The sequence below is a fragment of the Carassius carassius genome, chromosome 39, assembly GCF_963082965.1.
Source record: "Carassius carassius chromosome 39, fCarCar2.1, whole genome shotgun sequence".
NCBI classification, from domain to species: domain Eukaryota; kingdom Metazoa; phylum Chordata; class Actinopteri; order Cypriniformes; family Cyprinidae; genus Carassius; species Carassius carassius.
The window spans coordinates 9383749-9403959 of record NC_081793.1 but is presented as its reverse complement, the minus strand read 5'-3'; the positions used below and the strand labels follow the sequence as shown (position 1 = coordinate 9403959).

The 20211-nt window shown below is 36.0% G+C and overlaps 1 protein-coding gene across 1 annotated transcript; it reads left to right on the top strand.

Annotated features, from left to right (window-relative positions):
• Window positions 1-1835: 1835 nt before the first annotated feature.
• sult1st6 (sulfotransferase family 1, cytosolic sulfotransferase 6) lies at window positions 1836-19779 on the top strand. Its single transcript, XM_059530676.1, has 7 exons — window positions 1836-2156; window positions 16079-16207; window positions 16326-16423; window positions 17954-18080; window positions 18450-18544; window positions 18658-18838; window positions 19409-19779. The coding sequence occupies exons 1-7, from the start codon at window positions 1973-1975 to the stop codon at window positions 19519-19521; spliced, it is 927 nt and encodes a 308-aa protein (XP_059386659.1). The 5' UTR covers window positions 1836-1972; the 3' UTR covers window positions 19522-19779.
• Window positions 19780-20211: the final 432 nt, after the last annotated feature.

Below are 20211 nucleotides of genomic sequence, written 5' to 3'. Positions count from 1 at the left end.
TTTGTAACGATTTGTATTGTAAAAAGCGCTATACAAATAAACTTGAATTGAATTGAATATGACAGAATTTCAATTCTTGGGTGAACTATCTTTTAACATGGTAATTCTCAGATATCAGTAGGCTAGCGTATGCGTTTATATTCAGAAGCCGAGGCGTCATGCCCATTCATGTGCCCCCTCAGATTTTTGAGCCAAGTGGATTTTTACTGCAGCTTCCAAAAGACGAAAAAGGGATTAATATTTTCTATATTTAATACAACCACACCAGCGAGATTAGCGTCATTTCATCTTGATTAGCGTCATATCATCAGCTGCTAAATTCAAATTTGCGTTCGCTGGCTGGCGCTGAGCCAGATACAGATGTGTTTTTACAGCACTGCTCATTAACCAATCATACACGGTGCTGTTGAGCTTATGAATGCAATGACCAGGTATTCAGATGAGTCATCGCTAAAATTCTGGTGTTTTCTTCACTCGCTCACTCACCTGATGAATTCTCTCATCAGAAACAGCAAAGCACAAATGTTTATATGAATCTGTAAGATATTAATTTCATAGTGTAAACAGCTTAAGTGATTTTAATGGGAGTTTTTGAGAGTGTTTGACCTAGATGTTGTTTGATGATGTAAATGTTCTTTGCTCTCGATTATGCATAGTTAATAGATTACGTTATTAATTTACTTTGACCATCATAGATCAATATAATTTATAAAGCTGAGAATCAAGATATTTCACGATAAATAAATAAATAAATAAGTGCTGTTGTGGCTGTGTGTCACATGATGACCCCCCCACCCCCAACTCGTGCCCCCTCAAAAATAATGAGTGCATGACGCCCCTGTTCAGAAATATCTCTTTATGTAAAAGATGTTCATATGATTGTAGCTAATAAATTACTAGATGATACACAATACAAAGGTTAGAAGATATAAAAGTGCATATGTCTTTTTTTTTTCTTTTCTTTTTTTTCCTCTCTCTGAAAATTGGCAAGTCTAAGGAATGAGTTTGTGCAATATGTGTTTGTGGTTGGTCTTCTCAGATTCCTGTAGCACTAAACTTTAGAGGAGATTAACTTTTTTGACATTCCTTATAGCTAGTATCTGCTTAGCTCTTAACTCAACCCTGCAGTACAGATTTGACCTATGCCAGATGAGGGAGTGTCTATAAGTGGATACTCTTGATTTGCATAGAGTATTTTCAAGTTTGTTAATATCGATCAGGACATTGAAACACCAAAATTCCTTATTAGCCATGTGTGTCTCATAGTAGCAGCATTATAAAAATAAAAAAACGCTGTGCATAATTTAAAAGATAAATTATGTGAGATACTGCAAAAAAAATTAACAAATAAAAATACATATTACAACAACAGTGATCGCCACCTAGGAGTTTTCCATGCCTATGGCCCAATATGTGATGGGATAGGCTCTAGCACTGCCCCAGAGGCATGCATGGGATAAGCATTTATAGCAAATGTTTTTAATGGATGGATACCAAACAAGAAATATTTAATGCTCACTAAATGACAGACAAATGTTTTCAAAGTGGAAATGCATCCTGAATGTTTTTAGTAACTCACCACATTTTATTGAATATTAGATCCGTATACACAGAAATGTAGTTTTCAAAATGGTCACATAAATCAAGTTTGATGAAATAATGATAATGCTGAACTAATCTGGGAATTTTTTAACTGATTCTGATAGTTTTAAAAGGAAATCTGCTCTGTCCACTTTTTCCATTTAAAGTGAAATGTCAGACACTCCCTTGCACTTAAGTTAAGATAACATCAGTGGAAGTTTGGAATTTAACCCCAGCTGTTCATGAGTTATATAAGTGCTCTGCACCTCAGGAATTCATTACAGTAACGCCCAAAGCAGAGAAGCTAGAAATATAGGGACACAGTTAGAAAAAGGCTGAGAGAGGACACTGAAAAGAATAAGAAGATATTCCAGAGGACATTTGTGTGGTGATGGAAAAGGAACAGCTGAGCTATGAGGACGCCATTAGGAGGGCAGGTGATGCTATTCGTCGCTTTCCTCTAATAGATGTCCAGGGTGTCCCTCTCATGAGCACCATTGCTGAAAATTGGAAATCAGTTTCAGAATTCTGTCCTGACCCATCAGACCTACTCATCTCTACTTACCCAAAAGCAGGTAAAGATAAAAAAAAAAAAGTAAAAAATAGCTGATTATCCTAAAGTTGTGTTTTTAAATGTGCAGTTAATGTATGACCAGACTAAACTGTACAATGAAATGTTTACTTTGCACTCCCTCTTGTGCTTAGGCAATAGATTTAAAGGAACAGTCCACCCAAAATTAAAATTCTGTCATTATTTACTCACTCCCATTGTGAAGGACTATCATCTCAGTGCAATACAAATTTAAGTATCTGTTTTAGATCGGCTGATTCTACGGCCTGGCATACTGTATAACATGAGAAACTAATGTGAAGTATGTTTTGTTGGGAATTTAATGTGAACATAATCACATCAGTTTAATACTAAGGGTAAAACTACATCTGAATGTTGACATGTCTCTAGTTCTGGTGACCAGTTAATGCTTAAACCAATTTTGGGTAATGTTATCAACAGGGAGGTCTGCTAGAGCTCACAATCAGGAGTAATTTCCTGTATTGTCTTTAGATACTTTGGTTAAGCAGTCATCTCTGAGGCTTCGTTTAAGGGCAACAGATTTAAGGACTTACCATTTAATGCTTAAAATACAATGTATGCCTGCCTTAGACTTAATGACTGTTAAGTGAAATGTACTTTTCTTCAAGTGTAAAGGAGTAGTGGGAACTTTGGGCACATAGCCAGGCTGGGGTCTCAGAACAACATGGAGTGAATGCCGGACCAAACTCCATGTTGTGTAATCAGTGTTGGGGTAGTTACTCAAAAAAAATAATTAGTTACTAGTTACTAGTTATTTCTGTAAATTGTAATGAGATTACTTTACTAGTTACTGCATTTAAAAAGTAACTTCACTACTTATTACTTTACTTTTTTTAGGGCCCTATAAAATCCGTTTTATTTTTTCTCAACTCCTTTTTAATGGTTACATTTAATTGTATTCATCAAAAAGCATGTCTAATTAATTTAATTCATAACACCTATACATTTTCACAGCAATTTATTAAAAGTTTAACAAAAATTAAATGTTTAGGGCCCTATGAAATGTTTTATTTTTTCTTCACCATATGTTTTATTTTTTTAGCATGTGTAATTATTTAAATGCATAAAAACAACTTCATTTATTAAATTTTCTTAAAATAGCCTTATGAAATGTTTTGTTCCCCTCAGAAATTCTGTTGTGTATTTACATTTTTCTGGTTATCGAATGAAGGCATAAAACATTCATTTAGATTTTCTTTTAAATATAAATTGCATTTCTTTTTTCTTCTTCTGAGAAATATATTTTCAATCTGAGTATGAACAACAAACACAAACTGTGCAGCATATAGTAAAAACAATTGCACAAATTGTCTTCAACAATACAGTGCAAAAACAGTGCAAATGATTCACAAACTACATACAAAATGAGTGAGAAATATTGAGTGCAACAACTATCTTTATGAACTGTATAATTATATAATGATTTACATAGTATACATAACATAAATGATCGATCCGTTGGCTGTAATCAGTGTCAGAATCGATACCGGGACCCAAGACATAAATTCCAGTGCTTTATCAGATATGTAGCCTACCACTGTTTCATCCTTGTTTTTGATTTGTTTTATGTCAAAGTACTCTGTCGAGTGTTTTTTGTGTGTTTTCTCATGCAAATGTATTATTGTGTGTTTGTATTCATGCACTCACGACAGACTTTACTTTCACTTTGTTTTCGTTCATTTTCCAAAGCAGTAGGCTATGTTAAGTAGTAGTTCAATAGACTACTTATCGGTTTATTATGGGAGAGTTTGAACCAATCTGGGCACGGGGGTGGAACTAAGCATCACCAATCATTTCTGTTTGGCTCAGAGGAACAAAAGCATTGGTTTCTTCTGACGAATCAATGTTGTCAAAATGCGATGACGTAATCACGTACACTATGGCGCCTCTAAGCGCTAAGATCAATCGTTATCGGGAAACCTGGCCCAGAACTTTACACACAGGCAAACAGAGCATGTGTAATGCAGGAAAGCGCGTTCCTATAGTCTAGTAAAGTAGTGTAGTTACCAATATTATTAGTGTAATGCGTTACTTTACTTCGTTACCCAAAAAAGTAATATCGTTACTGTAATCCGTTACTTTGTAACTCGTTACCCCCAACACTTTGTGTAATGCATTTCAAGCATTGTACATTTTGTCCTTATGACACCTCGTACTAGCAGATATGCAGTATGGGCTGAGTGTCACCTGTATACCAGTGAACAGATAGTAAAGTTGCGTTTTACGAGTCTTGTGTTATTGTCATTTAATGCAGTACATGTTCATCTAATGAAGATATAACAAATCTGGCGATGAGGATAAATGCTCTCTTATGTTTAGCGACACTCCTAGATGTAGTAGTAAAAAGAGGGCACCATTGTGTGTGGCTTCCCATCTGCTCCCTTCTGTCTCTCTTAGTTTGTCTATCTTACTGAGTTTTTGGTTTTTATTTCAAACTGTTTCACCGCTTATAGTATATTATGTCAAATGCTTTGAAATTTGCAAATCTCTACAGATGCATTGTTTAACCATGTTCACAGAAGCCCATATCGTTCTCCCCCTCCCTGGTAGTGATGGGAAGTTTGGATCATTTTACAGACTCTGATCTTTGAGTCTCGTTCAGCAAAATGATTGAATCTTTTTTTCTAGTCATTTCGTTAATTTGATCAAATATAATTAAAATCTTACTTGTTACTTCCCTAACATGTCTACTAGTACTTACACAAACGTCGATCACACTACAAACAATACAAAACCATAGTGCTATAATAAACAGAAAATATTAATTAATTATTTACCTGGGTCTTCAGTCTATGATTAGCTCACCTCACCTCTTACATTTATCAGATGCTTTTATCCAAAGTGACTTAAAGTGCATTCAGGCTATACAAATTTTTTTATGCCACTGAGCCACAATCTTATCTGACAAGTCTGCCAGGGATCTGAGTCTGTTTTCAGAATTGTTACCTGGCAACTGTACATTTTTTAGTTCCCCGCAAACTGTAAGAAGGGTAAGAGGATCGGCAACTATTTGTAATTTTTCTTGTTGGGCTTTAAAGATGGATGCGGATGACAGCTTCATAACAGATACAACGTCAACTCCTGGCTCTGTTCTCTTTTAATCCAATAGGAGATTGCATTGATTTATCAACCACCAAAACCCCATAGAGATTTTCTTGCTGATTTTTTTGCTGTTGTTGTTGTTGTTGTTTTTGTATTATTCCTGTGTGCTGTCCCTTTAATCTGTTGGCCAATGACTTCATTCGCCTTATAGACTTATTTGATTTAGTTCAACTGGTAAAAAGTCCCACTCATTCACATGGTCATACACTTGACCTTGTGCTGTCCCATGGTTTTTCAGTACTGGACTTGAATTAGGTGATTACAGATTCTCAGATCATAAACCTATTTTATTTAGTATGCCTTTGTCAATGTCAATATCAATGTCACCTTTATTTATATAGCGCTTTAAACAAAATACATTGCATCAAAGCAACTGAACAACATTCATTAGGAAAACAGTGTCAATAATGCAAAAATGATAGTTAAAGGCAGTTCATCATTGGTTTCAGTTATGTCATCTCTGTTCAGTTAAATAGTGTCTGTGCATTTATTTGCAATCAAGTCAACGATATCGCTGTAGATGAAGTGTCCCCAACTAAGCAAGCCAGAGGCGACAGCGGCAAGGAACCGAAACTCCATCGGTGACAGAATGGAGAAAAAAACCTTGGGAGAAACCAGGCTCAGTTGGGGGGCCAGTTCTCCTCTGACCAGACGAAACCAGTAGTTCAATTCCAGGCTGCAGCAAAGTCAGATTGTGCAGAAGAATCATCTGTTTCCTGTGGTCTTGTCCTGGTGCTCCTCTGAGACAAGGTCTTTACAGGGGATCTGTATCTGGGGCTCTAGTTGTCCTGGTCTCCGCTGTCTTTCAGGGATGTAGAGGTCCTTTCTAGGTGCTGATCCAGCATCTGGTCTGGATACGTACTGGATCCGGGTGACTGCAGTGACCCTCTGATCTGGACACAGACTGGATCTGGTGGCCACGGTGACCTCGGAACAAGAGAGAAACAGACAAATATTAGCATAGATGCCATTCTTCTAATGATGTAGCAAGTACATAGGTTGTTATGGGAAGTGTTTCCGGTTCCGGTTTACCTAATTAATGCAGCCTAAAAATCCTTTAACGGATTTGGATAATAAAAGTATATTAGTATGTTATGTGTATGCCAGGTTAAAGAGATGGGTCTTTAATCTAGATTTAAACTGCAAGAGTGTGTCTGCCTCCCGAACAATGTTAGGTAGGTTATTCCAGAGTTTGGGCGCCAAATAGGAAAAGGATCTGCCGCCTGCAGTTGATTTTGATATTCTAGGTATTATCAAATTGCCTGAGTTTTGAGAATCTGTTTGCCATCTTTGCCATCTGTTGTTTTTAAATCATGTAAGCCTGCCTGTATGACTCGTACTGTATAATATATTCCACCACTAGTGATACTTTCTCATCAATATTCAAGGAGTTTTCTCAGTCTCTAGTCTCTTTTCCATCTGATCAAAGTGCAAAAGAGCTTATACATTGTTTTAATGATGTTTGCACTATTTAGACTCTGTAGCTCCTCTGCAGTTTTAAAAATCCAAACCTAAGTCTGTACCCTGGTTAAATGATGCTACACATGCTCTTAGACAGACTTGCAGAAGAGCTGAAAGAAGTTGTAAGAAAGATAAGCTCCAGATTTCGTATGAAATCTTAAGGTCTTTTTTATCTCAATATCAGAAGTCTATGTATTTATCAGCTCATCGATAAGAATGTTCATAGACCAAGAATGCTCTTCAGTACTATAAATGCTGTTGTGAATCCACCTGTTTGTAATTACCTTTTTGAAACAGTAGATATGTGTGAGAGTTTTTGTAATTTGTTTGTAGAGAAGACAAAGAAAATTAGGCAGGATATCAGGCCTGCTACTTATGATCCTGCTGTACACTTAGGTCCCAGTGCTACATTTAGCCAAGAGCTTGTTAATCAGCTAAAACCATCTGGGTCTCCTTGTGATGTCATATCGCCTCGTCTTTTTAAAGAAGTTTTTGTCTGTGGTTGCCCCATTTTTCAATTTTTTATTAATAAGTGCCTAGAATCAGGAATTGTACCTGACTGTTTGAAGCAAGCAATTGTTAAACCTCTTTTAAAAAGTTCAAATTTGGATCCAACAGTTTTATCAAATTTTAGGCTCACCTCTAATATTACTTTTTTATCCAAGATTTTGGAGAAAGTGGTGTTTCACCAGCTGCAAAGATTTTGGAATGACAATAAGATTTTTTATGTTTTCCAGTCAGGTTTTAGAAAGTTTCACTCTAAAGAGACAGCACTTGTAAAAGTTTTAAATGATGTTTCAATGACCACTGGCTCAGGTGACTCTGTTGTACTGGTACTATTAGATTTAAGTGCGCATTTGACCATGAAGTCTTCCTTGTTCAGCTAGAACAAGTTATGGGTATCAGAGGAACTGCATTAAGTTGGATTCAATCTTAAAAATAGAAGCTTTTCAATCAATATTGGATGATATTTTTCTGGGGAGGTCCCCCTGGCTGTATTTTGGCCCCTTTTTTGTTCTCTTTATACATGTTTCCTTTAGCCTCTATTTTTTAAAAGCATGGCTTGTACTATCACTGCTATGCAGACGATACTCAACTTTATTTGCACCAGAAGCATAAAAATGGTGCAGACTCCCTCTGTGCCGGTCTTTCCGATGTCAAAGCCTGATGTCTTTGAATTTTTTTTAATTAAATGAGAGTAAGACAGAGATCGTTGTGTTTGGCTCTTCTGAAGTCCCAAACATTTCTCATGTAAATTCTAGTGTACTACTCTACTTCAGTTAAATCAGGTGTAAAAAAACGTATCTTTTTCGATAGTGCACTTAAATTTGATAATAAATTTAAAAGCAAGCAAAATAGATTTAGTTGTCAAATCAAGTTTTTACCAATTAAGAACTTTGGCTAATGTGAAGACCTTACTTTCTTTTAGGCACTTTGAAATTGAAATTCATGCTTTTATTTCTTCTAGAATTGATTATTGTAATTCCCTGTATTTGGGAATAAACAGTTCTACAATATCTAGATTACAAATGGTCCAAAATGCAGCAGCACGTCTTTTAACCGGTGTTCGTAAATACAACCATATTACTCCTGTGTTAATATCTTTACATTGGCTTCCAGTACGCTTTAGTGTTGATTTTAAAGTGCTTTTGCTTGATTTAAATGTTTAAATGGCCTCGTTCCCCTTTACCTCTCCGACCTTTTGTGTGAATATCATCCGGAAAGAACTCTTAGGTCTGCCAACCAGAGTTTTTTGTTGTTGTTGTTTTATTATTATTATTATTATTATTATTATTATTATTATTATTATTAATTGGTAATCAACCAGTGGTTAGCATACAAAGCACATTACAAATCAGAATAAAAAAAAACAATAATAATAATAACAATAATAATATAAACAAAAGTAACACACACACACACACACACACACACACATATATATATATATATATATATATATATATATATATATATATATATATATATATATATATATATATAACATGCAAAATATTCACAACATAATGGAGGAAAACAAATGTCCAAATTATATCACCCCATTTCTATAACTAAAAAAATAAGTTCCATTATGGGTACCATGCTGGGATCATCACCAACCCCCAAAGATCTTAATGGTTCTTCCCACATTCTATTAAATATCATATGTTTACCCATAAGATGGAATCTTAATTGTTCTAGGCATATAAGGTATTTTATCAAAAATAGCCAATCCCTATATAAGGGAGGGTTATCTCCAACCCATTTATTCATAATGGCTTTCTTTGCCAGCATTAACAAAGGATGAATAATGTCTTTATGTTCCTGTAAAGGAAGAGGCAAAATGCCTAGTAAACTCATAATAGGTAAAGCTTTAACTTTAACACACATCTGAATGGGCCTCACAATGGTCAGCACCTAGAAAGGACTTCTACAGCCCTGAATGTCAGCAGAGACCAAGACAACTAGATAACCCCAGAGACATATCCCAAGTAAAGACCTTGTCTCCTAGATGGCCACCGGGACAAGACCACAGGAACCAGATGATTCTTCTGTACAATCTGACTTTGCTGCAGCCTGGAATTGAACTGCTGGTTTTGTCTAGCCCAATGGAGAACTTGCCCCCCGACTGAGCCTGGTTTCTCCCAAGGTTTTTTTCTCCATTATATCACAGATTGGAGTTTGGGTTCCTTGCTGTTGTCACCTCTAACTTGCTTAGTTGGGTACACTTATTTTCCATCACTATCATCGACTTGATTGCACATATACTATTTAAATTGAACTGAGCTAGATGATGACATCACTGAATTTCATCCCCATCCCAAAGATATCCAAAACTACAGGACTAAATGACTACTGGCCTGTAGCTCTAATGTCTGAGGTCATGAAGTAATTTGAATAATTGGTGCTGGCCCACATGAAGGACCCTTGCTGGATCCTCTTCAGTTTACCTACAGAGCAAACAGGTCTGTGGATGATGCAATCAATATGGGACTACATTAGGTTCTGCAACATCTAGACAGACCAGGGACTTATGTGAGGATTCTGTTTTTGGATTTCAGGTCAGCTTTTAACACCATCATTCCAAACCTCCTCCTGCCCAAACTAAGTCAGCTCTCTGTGCCCACCTCCATCTGTTAGTGGATCATCAGTTCCTTGACAGACAGGCAACAGCTAGTGAAGCTGGGAAAATTCTCATCCAGCACCACTTTAATCAGCACTGGAGTTCCTCGGGGTTGTGTTCTCTCCCCACTGCTCTTGTCTCTCTACACCAACGACTGCACATCTAAAGAGCCCTCTGTCAAGCTCCTGAAGTTTGCAGACAACACAGTCATCGGCCTCATTCAGGACGGTGATGAGTCTGCCTACATACAGGTGGTTAAAGACCTGGGAGTCTGGTGCAGTCTCAACAACCTAGAGCTGAACATGCTCGAAGCAGTGGAGATGATAGTGGACTTCAGAAGAAACACCCCTACACTCTCCCCACTCACCATCATAGACAGCACTATGGCTGCAGTGGAGCCATTCAGGTTCCTGGGCACCACTATCTCTCAAGACCTAAAGTGGGACACTCACATTGACTCCATTGTGAAAAAGGCCCAGCAGAGGTTGTACTTCTTTCACCAGCTGAGGAAGTTCAACCTGCCACAGAAGCTGCTGAAAAAGTTCTACTCCGCCATTATTGAATCCGTCCTCTGCACTTCAATAACTGTCTGGTTCAGCTTAGCTACCAAATCTGACCTCAGAAGACTACAGAGGGTTATCCGGACTGCTTAGCGAATCAATGGTACAACCCTCCCCACTCTCCAAGAACTGTACTCATTCAGAGTGAGCAAAAGGGCTAGCAAAATCACTCTGGACCCCTCACATCCAGCCCACTCCCTCTTTGAACTGCTGCCATCTGATCAAGGCTACAGAGCTCTGAGCACCAGAACATAGTATCTGTAGTGTTATAATATCTGTCACATTTGCCTCACCGATGTGTTACATTTCAAGGCTGCAGTGGGGGGAAAATTTAAGAAAAACACTGTAGTTAAAATATTTAATATTAACAGATGAAAATTTATTAGGCCTACTTTTTAAGTTATGTAAGATAAATGTCAAGCGTATGAACATGTGCTGATATTTTCTATAAGTTACACAGTATTACACCATATTTAAGATTTGAAACATTTAACTTTTAACATTGTTATATTATCCTAAAGAAATGGTGGTTTAGTTTTCATCGGAGCATTAAAAGTGGTAGCCTATTCTAATGAGCTAGGTTACATACATGGATCTATATTCAAAATCTTAATATTCTCACATATTAGGCCTATATTTGTCACAAGTACATTTTTAATTTATTTTTTAAAATCCTTTAATAAAACAGCATGCATTTTGACACACACATACTTTGTTATTCATTACCTGTCCTTTATTTTGACAGAGAACTACTTAGGTAAAAGTTATAAGTTTGTACACTGATTAAAAAAAATGTTGCATGTTTTATAAATTATTTCCTTTATTTTAGTAAGACTCGAGGAACTGTATAATTTTGCTACCATTAATTCGGCCTAACTATAACAAGAAACGAATAAATTAAACCTGGCCACGATTTAGCTAAATCACTCAAACTGAAAAGAATGGATGGATTATAAAATGTCCTCAACGTTTAAACTCAAGTTCTATCATTATAATCAACTCTCATTATAATCAACAAAGTGCACGCAATGTAAAAAAGAGATTCATTAACTGACAATTTCAGTGATTTTAAAGGGAGCTGCCTTTACTTGCTTTTACACAGTTTAAGTAAAACTCACAAAAAAAAAAAAAAATTGCAGCCGCATTTAAATGCAGGAGTGTATACTTTTCGTTAAAATATCAGAGTGCAAGATTTGCGGTGTGCATGATGCTAAGTGCGACGTGCCACATTTATTCTTATTTGTGTACATATTTTATCTTCATTACAAATCTTGTTTGGTTTATTTTGTATAATAGCATGTAAAAATAATTAACAGGGACTTTGCACAGCTCCAGTGATCTGTTGAAGATCTGTGAAGAGATGTGGGCCAGCTGGTCAGCACAGATTTTTAGACAGGCTGGTGTAATACCATCTGGCCCTGGTGCTTTTCTTCTTTTCTGCTTCCTGAGGACCTGACGCACATAATCTTGAGTGATCTGAAGTGCAAGAGTCAGAGAGAGGGGGTTGCTGGAGGTGTTGATGGTTGTGTAGAGAGTTGGTCAGAGCGGGTGTGGGGTGTGAAACCAGGAGTTTCAAATCTACAGTAAAACTCATTCAGGTCTGATTGATTTGCCTCAGTGCTGGAGGATGGTGTCTTGTATTTTGTCTTTCAGACCTTTCCACACTGAAGCAAAGTTGTTGGCTCAAAACTGGTTTTCCAGTGTTCCACTGTTCCGCCAACTACAATGTTCAGCAAAACATCAGAATAGTTGCAAACCGGTAGAATATTGTGTGGTGTGTTGTAACACTCAGCCCAGCAGGCTGTGTTACTTAAATTGAAATGGGGTCTGATTTCTCTGTGTGAGAGTTAAAATGCGTTAAAGGGATAACATAAAACAGAAATACAGTTAATAAGATTGGTGTATTTACAGGTTTACAATAAAATACTTAAAATAAAACAACAAAATAAAACCAGGTAAAATCAGTCTGTTAAAAGAATACAGTTATTTTGTCCATACACTAAAAACAGACCAAGAATCCCCGTGTGTTGTTGAGTCCCACTGTGAGTGTCCAGCAGTGTACATACAATCCAATCTGAGTGAAATCTAAGTGGCTACAAGTGAAAGCTAAGTCCAATAAAAGTAAATCCACAGTCCGGGTGTGAGTGGAAACTGTTAATGGCCTCCTCATTGTTTGCCAGGCTGCTCTTTTTATAGGGCTCCTGCTTCCTCTGTCAGGTTACTGATCTCCTGCCATTCCAACCATACAGATCTTAAAGACATACACACACACTTAAACGGATGGCATGAAATGGACCTAAGAACATGTAAACCAATTAAAACTCTATGGTAAATAAAATCACTCTAATAAATAGAGCGGTTGAAACATGTCCCTTGTGTGACAGTGTCACATAGTTCTGCCAAATGTTCAGCAGTTCATCCTTGGTGAAACTGACTGTATTTGACAAAAAACAAAAAAACAGGAAAAACGAACAAAAACAGTAAAACAATTGGTGAGCTCAACACAGAGGTGACCATCTGTGGCACCATCTTGAGTATATATAAGGTGGTCATGGCAGATGCCTCCAACTTAACTTGGGGAGCTCTGTATGGGGGCAGATCAGCATTTGGTCAAACCTGGAGCAATACTTACACATCAACTGTCTCGAGGTGATGGGGATTTTGTTTGGTCCAAAAACCCTTCCTGCCAGCCTGGCCTTGTATGCATTGTATGCAGCCAGGCCTCAAGCTCCTTCGCTAACAGCACAGGCCGTGTTGCAAATTAATTTAAAAAATGTATTTGCAAAAAAAAAAAAAAGGGATATCAAAATTAATTTGCTAAAGGCAGGTCATTTGTTACTGAAAGTTGTTAAACGAGGTTGTGACACAGAATGATGTTGATGTGATTTTTTTTATTTCACTAGAATTTTTTCCTGTAATATTGATTTGCGAGAAAATATGTTCAATAATGTGCATAAATGATTAACATTTATACACAGACACAGACTAACAACTAGGTTAATCATAAAGGAAACAATTATTGATCAAGTGAAACTAGCAACCTTATTCACATATCACATATGACTCTCTCCAAGTGTCTAGCCAATGTGCCACTTGGCTAGCTTTCTAATACTTTCCTCTTTGTGTGGTTAACAGGAAAATGCTTTTTAATATCTAATAACTTTTAAAAGTTGCCAAATAAGTGTATATCTGTTGCTATGTGCTTCGGGAAAGCAAGTTGCTAGGGTAGTCTAAGAAATTGCTAAATCTAAACAACAAATTTTCATTACAAGTTTTTCATTACGTTCAGCCATTTCAGTGAAATAATCTGTTCAGCTTTCCTCCATAGGCGGTGTGAATTAAACAAGAGTTCATGATCAGCCCTTTCGATGCCCCACCTTTTCAGTTTTGCATTAGCCCATTGGAGTGGCTACTTGGAAAGTTCTGGGGTAAGAAACTCCTAATCGATCTGTCAGCTCCGCATAACTCGCGGTTTTCAAGCATAATCACCTCGATTGCTCTTAATGAATGCTCTCGCTCAACTGTAGGACATTGATCATGCAATCAATATGAATAAAGAGAGAGGGAAGAGAGAAAGGAAAAATAATTTAAAAAATTAAAATAAATTCATGGGTTTTGGCACTTGGCTGGCAAAAGTCGACATCACCTCAGCTTTTAAAGATATGCCTTTGCATCCAAATTTATGGCACTTATTTGGGGTAAACTGGCACAGGAAATTCTATTTTGTTGTATGCTTAACTTTCAAATGCAACTTCACACCAAGATATTCTGACATGTTATCGGAAGCAGCTTATTGGATTTGTTAAACAATTATGCAAAGTAATCCTCATAGCATCTACCGTTTTAGACAAATCAAATTGTTCTGGCCATTTTTGGCATCACCATTTTGATGTAAAATGCTGTATTTAAAAAAAAAGACAGATGTATCATTACAAAACTTGTTATGTGTCTTCAGGACCATGCCCGGAAGCAACCTATGAAGTTTTATACCGCTGCCAAAACATATAATAAAATGTACAAATATGCTTGCAACTTTCCTGAATTTTGCCATGAATTTTAATTTTTTCTATTCTCCAAGCTGTAGAGAATGGTACAGTTTATGCGTTTCAGGAGTCAGCCATTTTGTTAGTCAAAAACCTACCTTTTCAAAATCGTCTTAGACTATTTGTCCGATCTTCATGAAAACTGAATCAGATCAAAGTTGATGGCATAATGCCACAATGGATCTGAGACTACAACGCTTTGGCATGTCGACACCAAACTTTGTGTATGTAATCATCACCCCACATTGACCACCCTTATGAAACAAAAATATATTGCAGTATATTGGAAAATATCATGTAATATATTAGGCATATATTCTTATATATATTTATTTTTTCCAATATATTGCAATATATTGAAAGCGGCAATCATTTGTATATTTTGCAATATATTATGTAATATATGTATCATCAATATATTATTAAATGTATTCAAATATATAATATTTTTGAAAATAAAAAGGGAAATTTTAAGTAATATATTGGTAAATATATTTTCCTTTCGTAAGGGCACACCACATCAATTTGGGAGCAGCACCACCTATTGGTCAAATGCAACATGCAATAACATCACATTACAAGTATGGGTTTTCAGCCATTTTGCTTAAAGTTAGCAAAAAATGCCTTTAATTACTTCAGCTGGCCAGACGCTCTCTGCCATGCTTGCTTAGTCCCTCATTTTTCCTCTGATGATGAGTTTAATTTATATAGCGCTTTTCCATAGCTATTTTTGAAAAAAGGTGGCAGCCACTGGCAGCATTTTTCGATGATTTTTACACAAATTTGAGGGCCTCCAGTATATTTTGCTGTAAGAATATTTTAACATGCAATACACCCAAATAAAGACCAGAGCCTCTACTTTTAAACAAATATATATATATATATATATATATATATATATATATACATATATATATATATATTGTTTTATTCTAGCTTAAAGCATTCTTTCTTTATCAACATGAATACAGGTTTCATAAATATGTATAGTTTTGATAAAAAAAGGTGAGAAAATCTAATTTCTACCAAAAACTACATCTGGATGATATTCAGTACGATTATCAAAGCATAAATCCAGTACAACTCTTCCATCAACACCTCCAAACCTTGCACAGACACATACCACTTCCTGGATCAACATTTTACTCCATAACATTATGCAGTTTTCATTTATATGCTGTCTATTGTTGAACATATGCTGTATATATATAACATATACTGTTTCTCTGTCCTATTCATGTGTTTTTGTACGGGAGGTTTTGTACTCATTCAGAAGATGTGTAAAATTCCCCCTGAGTGTATAACAGTGAAAACATGAAAAGCCGTAAAAACTGTACTGCAGGGTATTGGTAATGGACTTACTCTTGTTATCCTTTAGTATTATTTAGAGTCCTTTACCTTTACACCATTCTGCAGTTCAGTACATATGTTCATTATGTCCAGTGCAGAGGTTCTTAACCATTTCTCAACGAGTTATTTTAATATATTATTAATAATTCATTAATTAAAATTTCTAAGTAATTTCTTGGAGATTTACTGAGGCCCCGTAGTGTGATCTGGTCCCCTGGTTGAGAACTATTGGGTCTATTTTTTTTTTGTTTGTCTCTGTGTTGAGGCACAACCTGGACTCAAGAGATAGTAGATCTTCTTCTGCACAATGGAGATGCTGAGGTGTGCAAGAGAGCGCCAACTGCTGTCCGTATTCCATTTCTGGAGATTTGCGCTCCTCCACCCATACCATCAGGTACACATTAACACATCAGTGCATGTTTCATCTATACTCATACATGTTTTTTGTTATATGAAGGATATGTCAATGCACCTGTGCAAACAAAACTCATTTATCTTTGTGCTTCATTTAGGGCTTGACTTACTTAAACAGATGAAACCACCGAGAGTCATCAAAACTCACCTGCCCATTCAGCTGGTCCCTAAAGGATTCTGGGAAAATAAATGCAAGGTTATAATTCAATTTGAAAAAAAGTCTTTTTTTAATTAATTTAAAAAACAAGGTAAATTTTTTTATTTATTTTCATGTCTCCTCTCCAACACAGAAGATAAAACAAAATTACTTCTCTCTAGAGTGTATTGGTCATAAAAGGCACTCAGCCTTGTAATGTTCAAACTTCAAAGTATCTTGGAGAGGTGAGTCACAACATCTAACTACTGGGGTGCCTCAGGGCTCAGTTCTTGGACCACTTCTCTTCTGTGTCTTCATGGCATCATTAGGTTCTGTCATTCAGAAACATGGCTTTTCATACCACTGCTATGCTGATGACACTCAACTCTACCTCTCATTCCATCCTGATGATCCGACGGTAGCTATTCACATCTCAGCTTGTCTAACACACATTTCTTGCTGGATGATGGACCATCACCTTCAACTCAACCTTGCCAAGACAGAACTGCTTGTGATTTCAGCAAACCCATCGTTTCATCACAATTTCACCATCAAGTTAGGCATAACTCCTTCAAAAACAGCTAGAAGCCTTGGAGTTATGATTGATGATCAGCTGACTTTCTCAGGCCACATTGCTAAAACTGTCCGATCCTGCAGATTTGCTTTATTCGACATCAAGAAGATAAAGCCCTTTCTTTCGGAACATGCTGCACAACTCCTTGTTCAAGCTCTTGTTCTGTCCAGGCTGGACTATTGCAATGCCCTCTTGGCAGGTCTTCCAGCCAGTTCTATCAAACCTTTACAATTAATCCAGAACGCGGCAGCAAGATTAATTTTTATTGAGCCAAAAAGTACACACGTCACACCTCTGTTTATCAATTTGCACTGGCTTCCAATAGCTGCTCGCATAAAATTCAAGGCATTGATGTTTGCCTACAAAACTACCACTGGCTCTGCACCCATTTACCTAAATTTGTTACTTCAGACTTATGTGCCCTCTAGAGGCTTGCGTTCTGCAAGTGAACATCGTTTGATTGTGCTATCCCAAAGAAGCACAAAGTCACTTTTACGGACTTTTAAATTAAATGACCTCCCCAACTCAATCCGAGCAGCTGATACCTTAGCCATCTTTAATAATCGGCTTAAAACCCATCTCTTCCATCTTTATTTGACCCTGTTACTTTAACACTCACTATTCTAATTCTATTCTTAAACTACTTTTCTAATCTTTTTGTATTCTATTTTCTTTTAATTTATTATGCAATTGTGTGTGTGTGTGTGTGTAAAGACCTCTAACACTAGCTTACTCTATTCTTTTTTTTATTTTGTTTTCTTTTTATTTATTATATTATTTAGAGCCCATGCTACGTGTACTGTGTTAACCTAACTGAGACTTGTTATAGCACTTGTATATCATTGCTCTTTTTGTTGTTTTTGATTGCTTCCACTGTCCTCATTTTTAAGTCGCTTTGGATAAAAGCGTCTGCTAAATGAATACATGTAAATATAATGTAAATGAAAATGTTAAAACCCCTTGATCTGATCACTGAGTACTGCAAATCATGTCCACTAGTCCCCCTGTTTTTCCAGGTCATTTATCTGGCCCGGAATGCTAAGGATAACCTTGTAAGCTACTTCTACTTTGATCGCATGAACCTTACCCAGCCAGAACCAGGACCTTGGGATGGATACATTCACAAGTTCATGAAGGGACAATGTGAGATAAAACTACATATTTAAATATAATTTACAAAAATGAAAATTCTGTCATTATCTAATCACCCTCATGTCACTCCAAATCTGTGTGACTGATATTTTTCTTTGGGAAACAATAAGCAAACATTTTGACAAATACTTCTGGTGTTTTTGTCCACAAAATGTAAATATATTCAACCCACTGACTATTATTATATGGATAAAAACAGTGACACAGTGAGACAGTGTTCCATTTTTTGGGTGAACTATCCCTCTACTAAACAGACTATATACACTCTTTTCAGTTTTCACCAAATTAGCTTTTGACTTGTGTAGAATGAAATGTTTAATCTGAAATCCTTGGTTACTCTGTCTTCTAATGTTTTTACAGTAGGTTGGGGCTCTTGGTATGACCATGTAAAAGGCTACTGGAAGGAATGCAAGGAAAGGAATATTCTCTACATACTCTATGAGGACATAAAGGAGGTAATTTTAGTACCACAGAATTACTTTCAGTCGTGCCAATTTCCTAAAATTTGATTTAATTAATTTTTTCTGATTTTCTGAGTTTTTTTTCTCATATTTTCCTTTTTTTCAAGAATCCTTTTAGGGAGATTAAAAGGATCATGCACTATCTGGACCTGTCTGTTTCTGAAGATGTCATAAAGAGGATTGTGCAGCTGACATCCTTCCAAGTCATGAAAGACAATCCAATGGCTAACTACTCCTACATCCCAAAACCTGTGTTTGATCAGTCCATTTCTGCATTCATGAGAAAAGGTTTGTAAAAACCCTACTAAATACCACTTATGATATTAAGTTAATTCTTTTTTTAGTTAAAGAATGAGGAACAGGACCTATTGCCATAAGATAAGATTGGTCTGCCTGTTGTTTTGGCTGACTGAGAGTTGTATACATTTAGGCTGTTTTTAGACTCTAAGGAAACCATACAGAAACTTATATCCTGCTTATATGGCTGTTTAGCATACAGGAATCTGTTGTAAAATCATTTATCTTGTAGATTAGCTAAAACAAGTCATTTGTTGTGGCATAGAAAAAACAGCCTATAAATGAACATTTAAACAATATTATAATTTTAATTAATTGTTAGCTAACATATTTAGTTAAAATGTTGTCATGTCATCAACGTCATCCCATCATTAATGTTGTTTCTATTCTGTTGTCACTGATAACATTAAAATACAGTTTAGCTGTCATTATGCAAACATTTTGACCACTCAATATGGCAGTTAAGCAATCAGAATCAAGTATTCCAAGGAACATGTAATAAGAAATTATGTACAAAATACTGTGTTCATAATAAATCACTAAGCATGTTTGTTTACACAGGAGAGGTTGGTGACTGGGTTAACCATTTCACCTCAGCTCAATCCCAGATGTTTGATGAAGACTACAATAACCAAATGAAAAATGTGGACATTCCATTCCGCTTTAGCATTTGATTCCTAAATAATTTGTGCAACATTATATATTATAATGTTTTGTCTGATGTCATTATGTATAACATTCTACTCACCTGATCTCACTGATTGCCTAAAATATGTGCTTTTTTGTATTTAGAACTATTTTAAATGTCATTATTGTTTATAAAAGGTTGTGTCAGTCTTTAAGCAATATGCTTATTAATTAGAGCTTGGTTCTATTAGAAGAATAATTTTCTAGTGGTGATTTTAATGGCTCCATATATATATATATTATTATATATATATTACATATTTTAGTAGCATAAAATAAGGATACATGATTACACATGTTCTAGTATCTAGTTCAACATTAACTAAATGTCAAAGAAAGAGCCAGTCAATAACTAATAAAGGGCTAACTTTACAGAAGTTACAGACATAACAGTATACTTTCTATAAAGCTGCTTTGAAATGATGTGTATTTTGAAAAGCGCTATACCAATACATTTGACTTAACTTCATATTCAAGTGTCAGTAATGCCCACTTTGCTACATGTTAGTTCAGGTATAATAGTTTATATACCGGTATTACATGGGACAATAGCACTATAAAGTGCCTTTGAGACTTCACAATTTCGAAAATAATATTAGTTTTATTAAGGAGACTGTAGGCTTTAAGAAATGCATATTGGTCAAGCTTCTGTACTTTTTATAAAATAACTGCAAGCA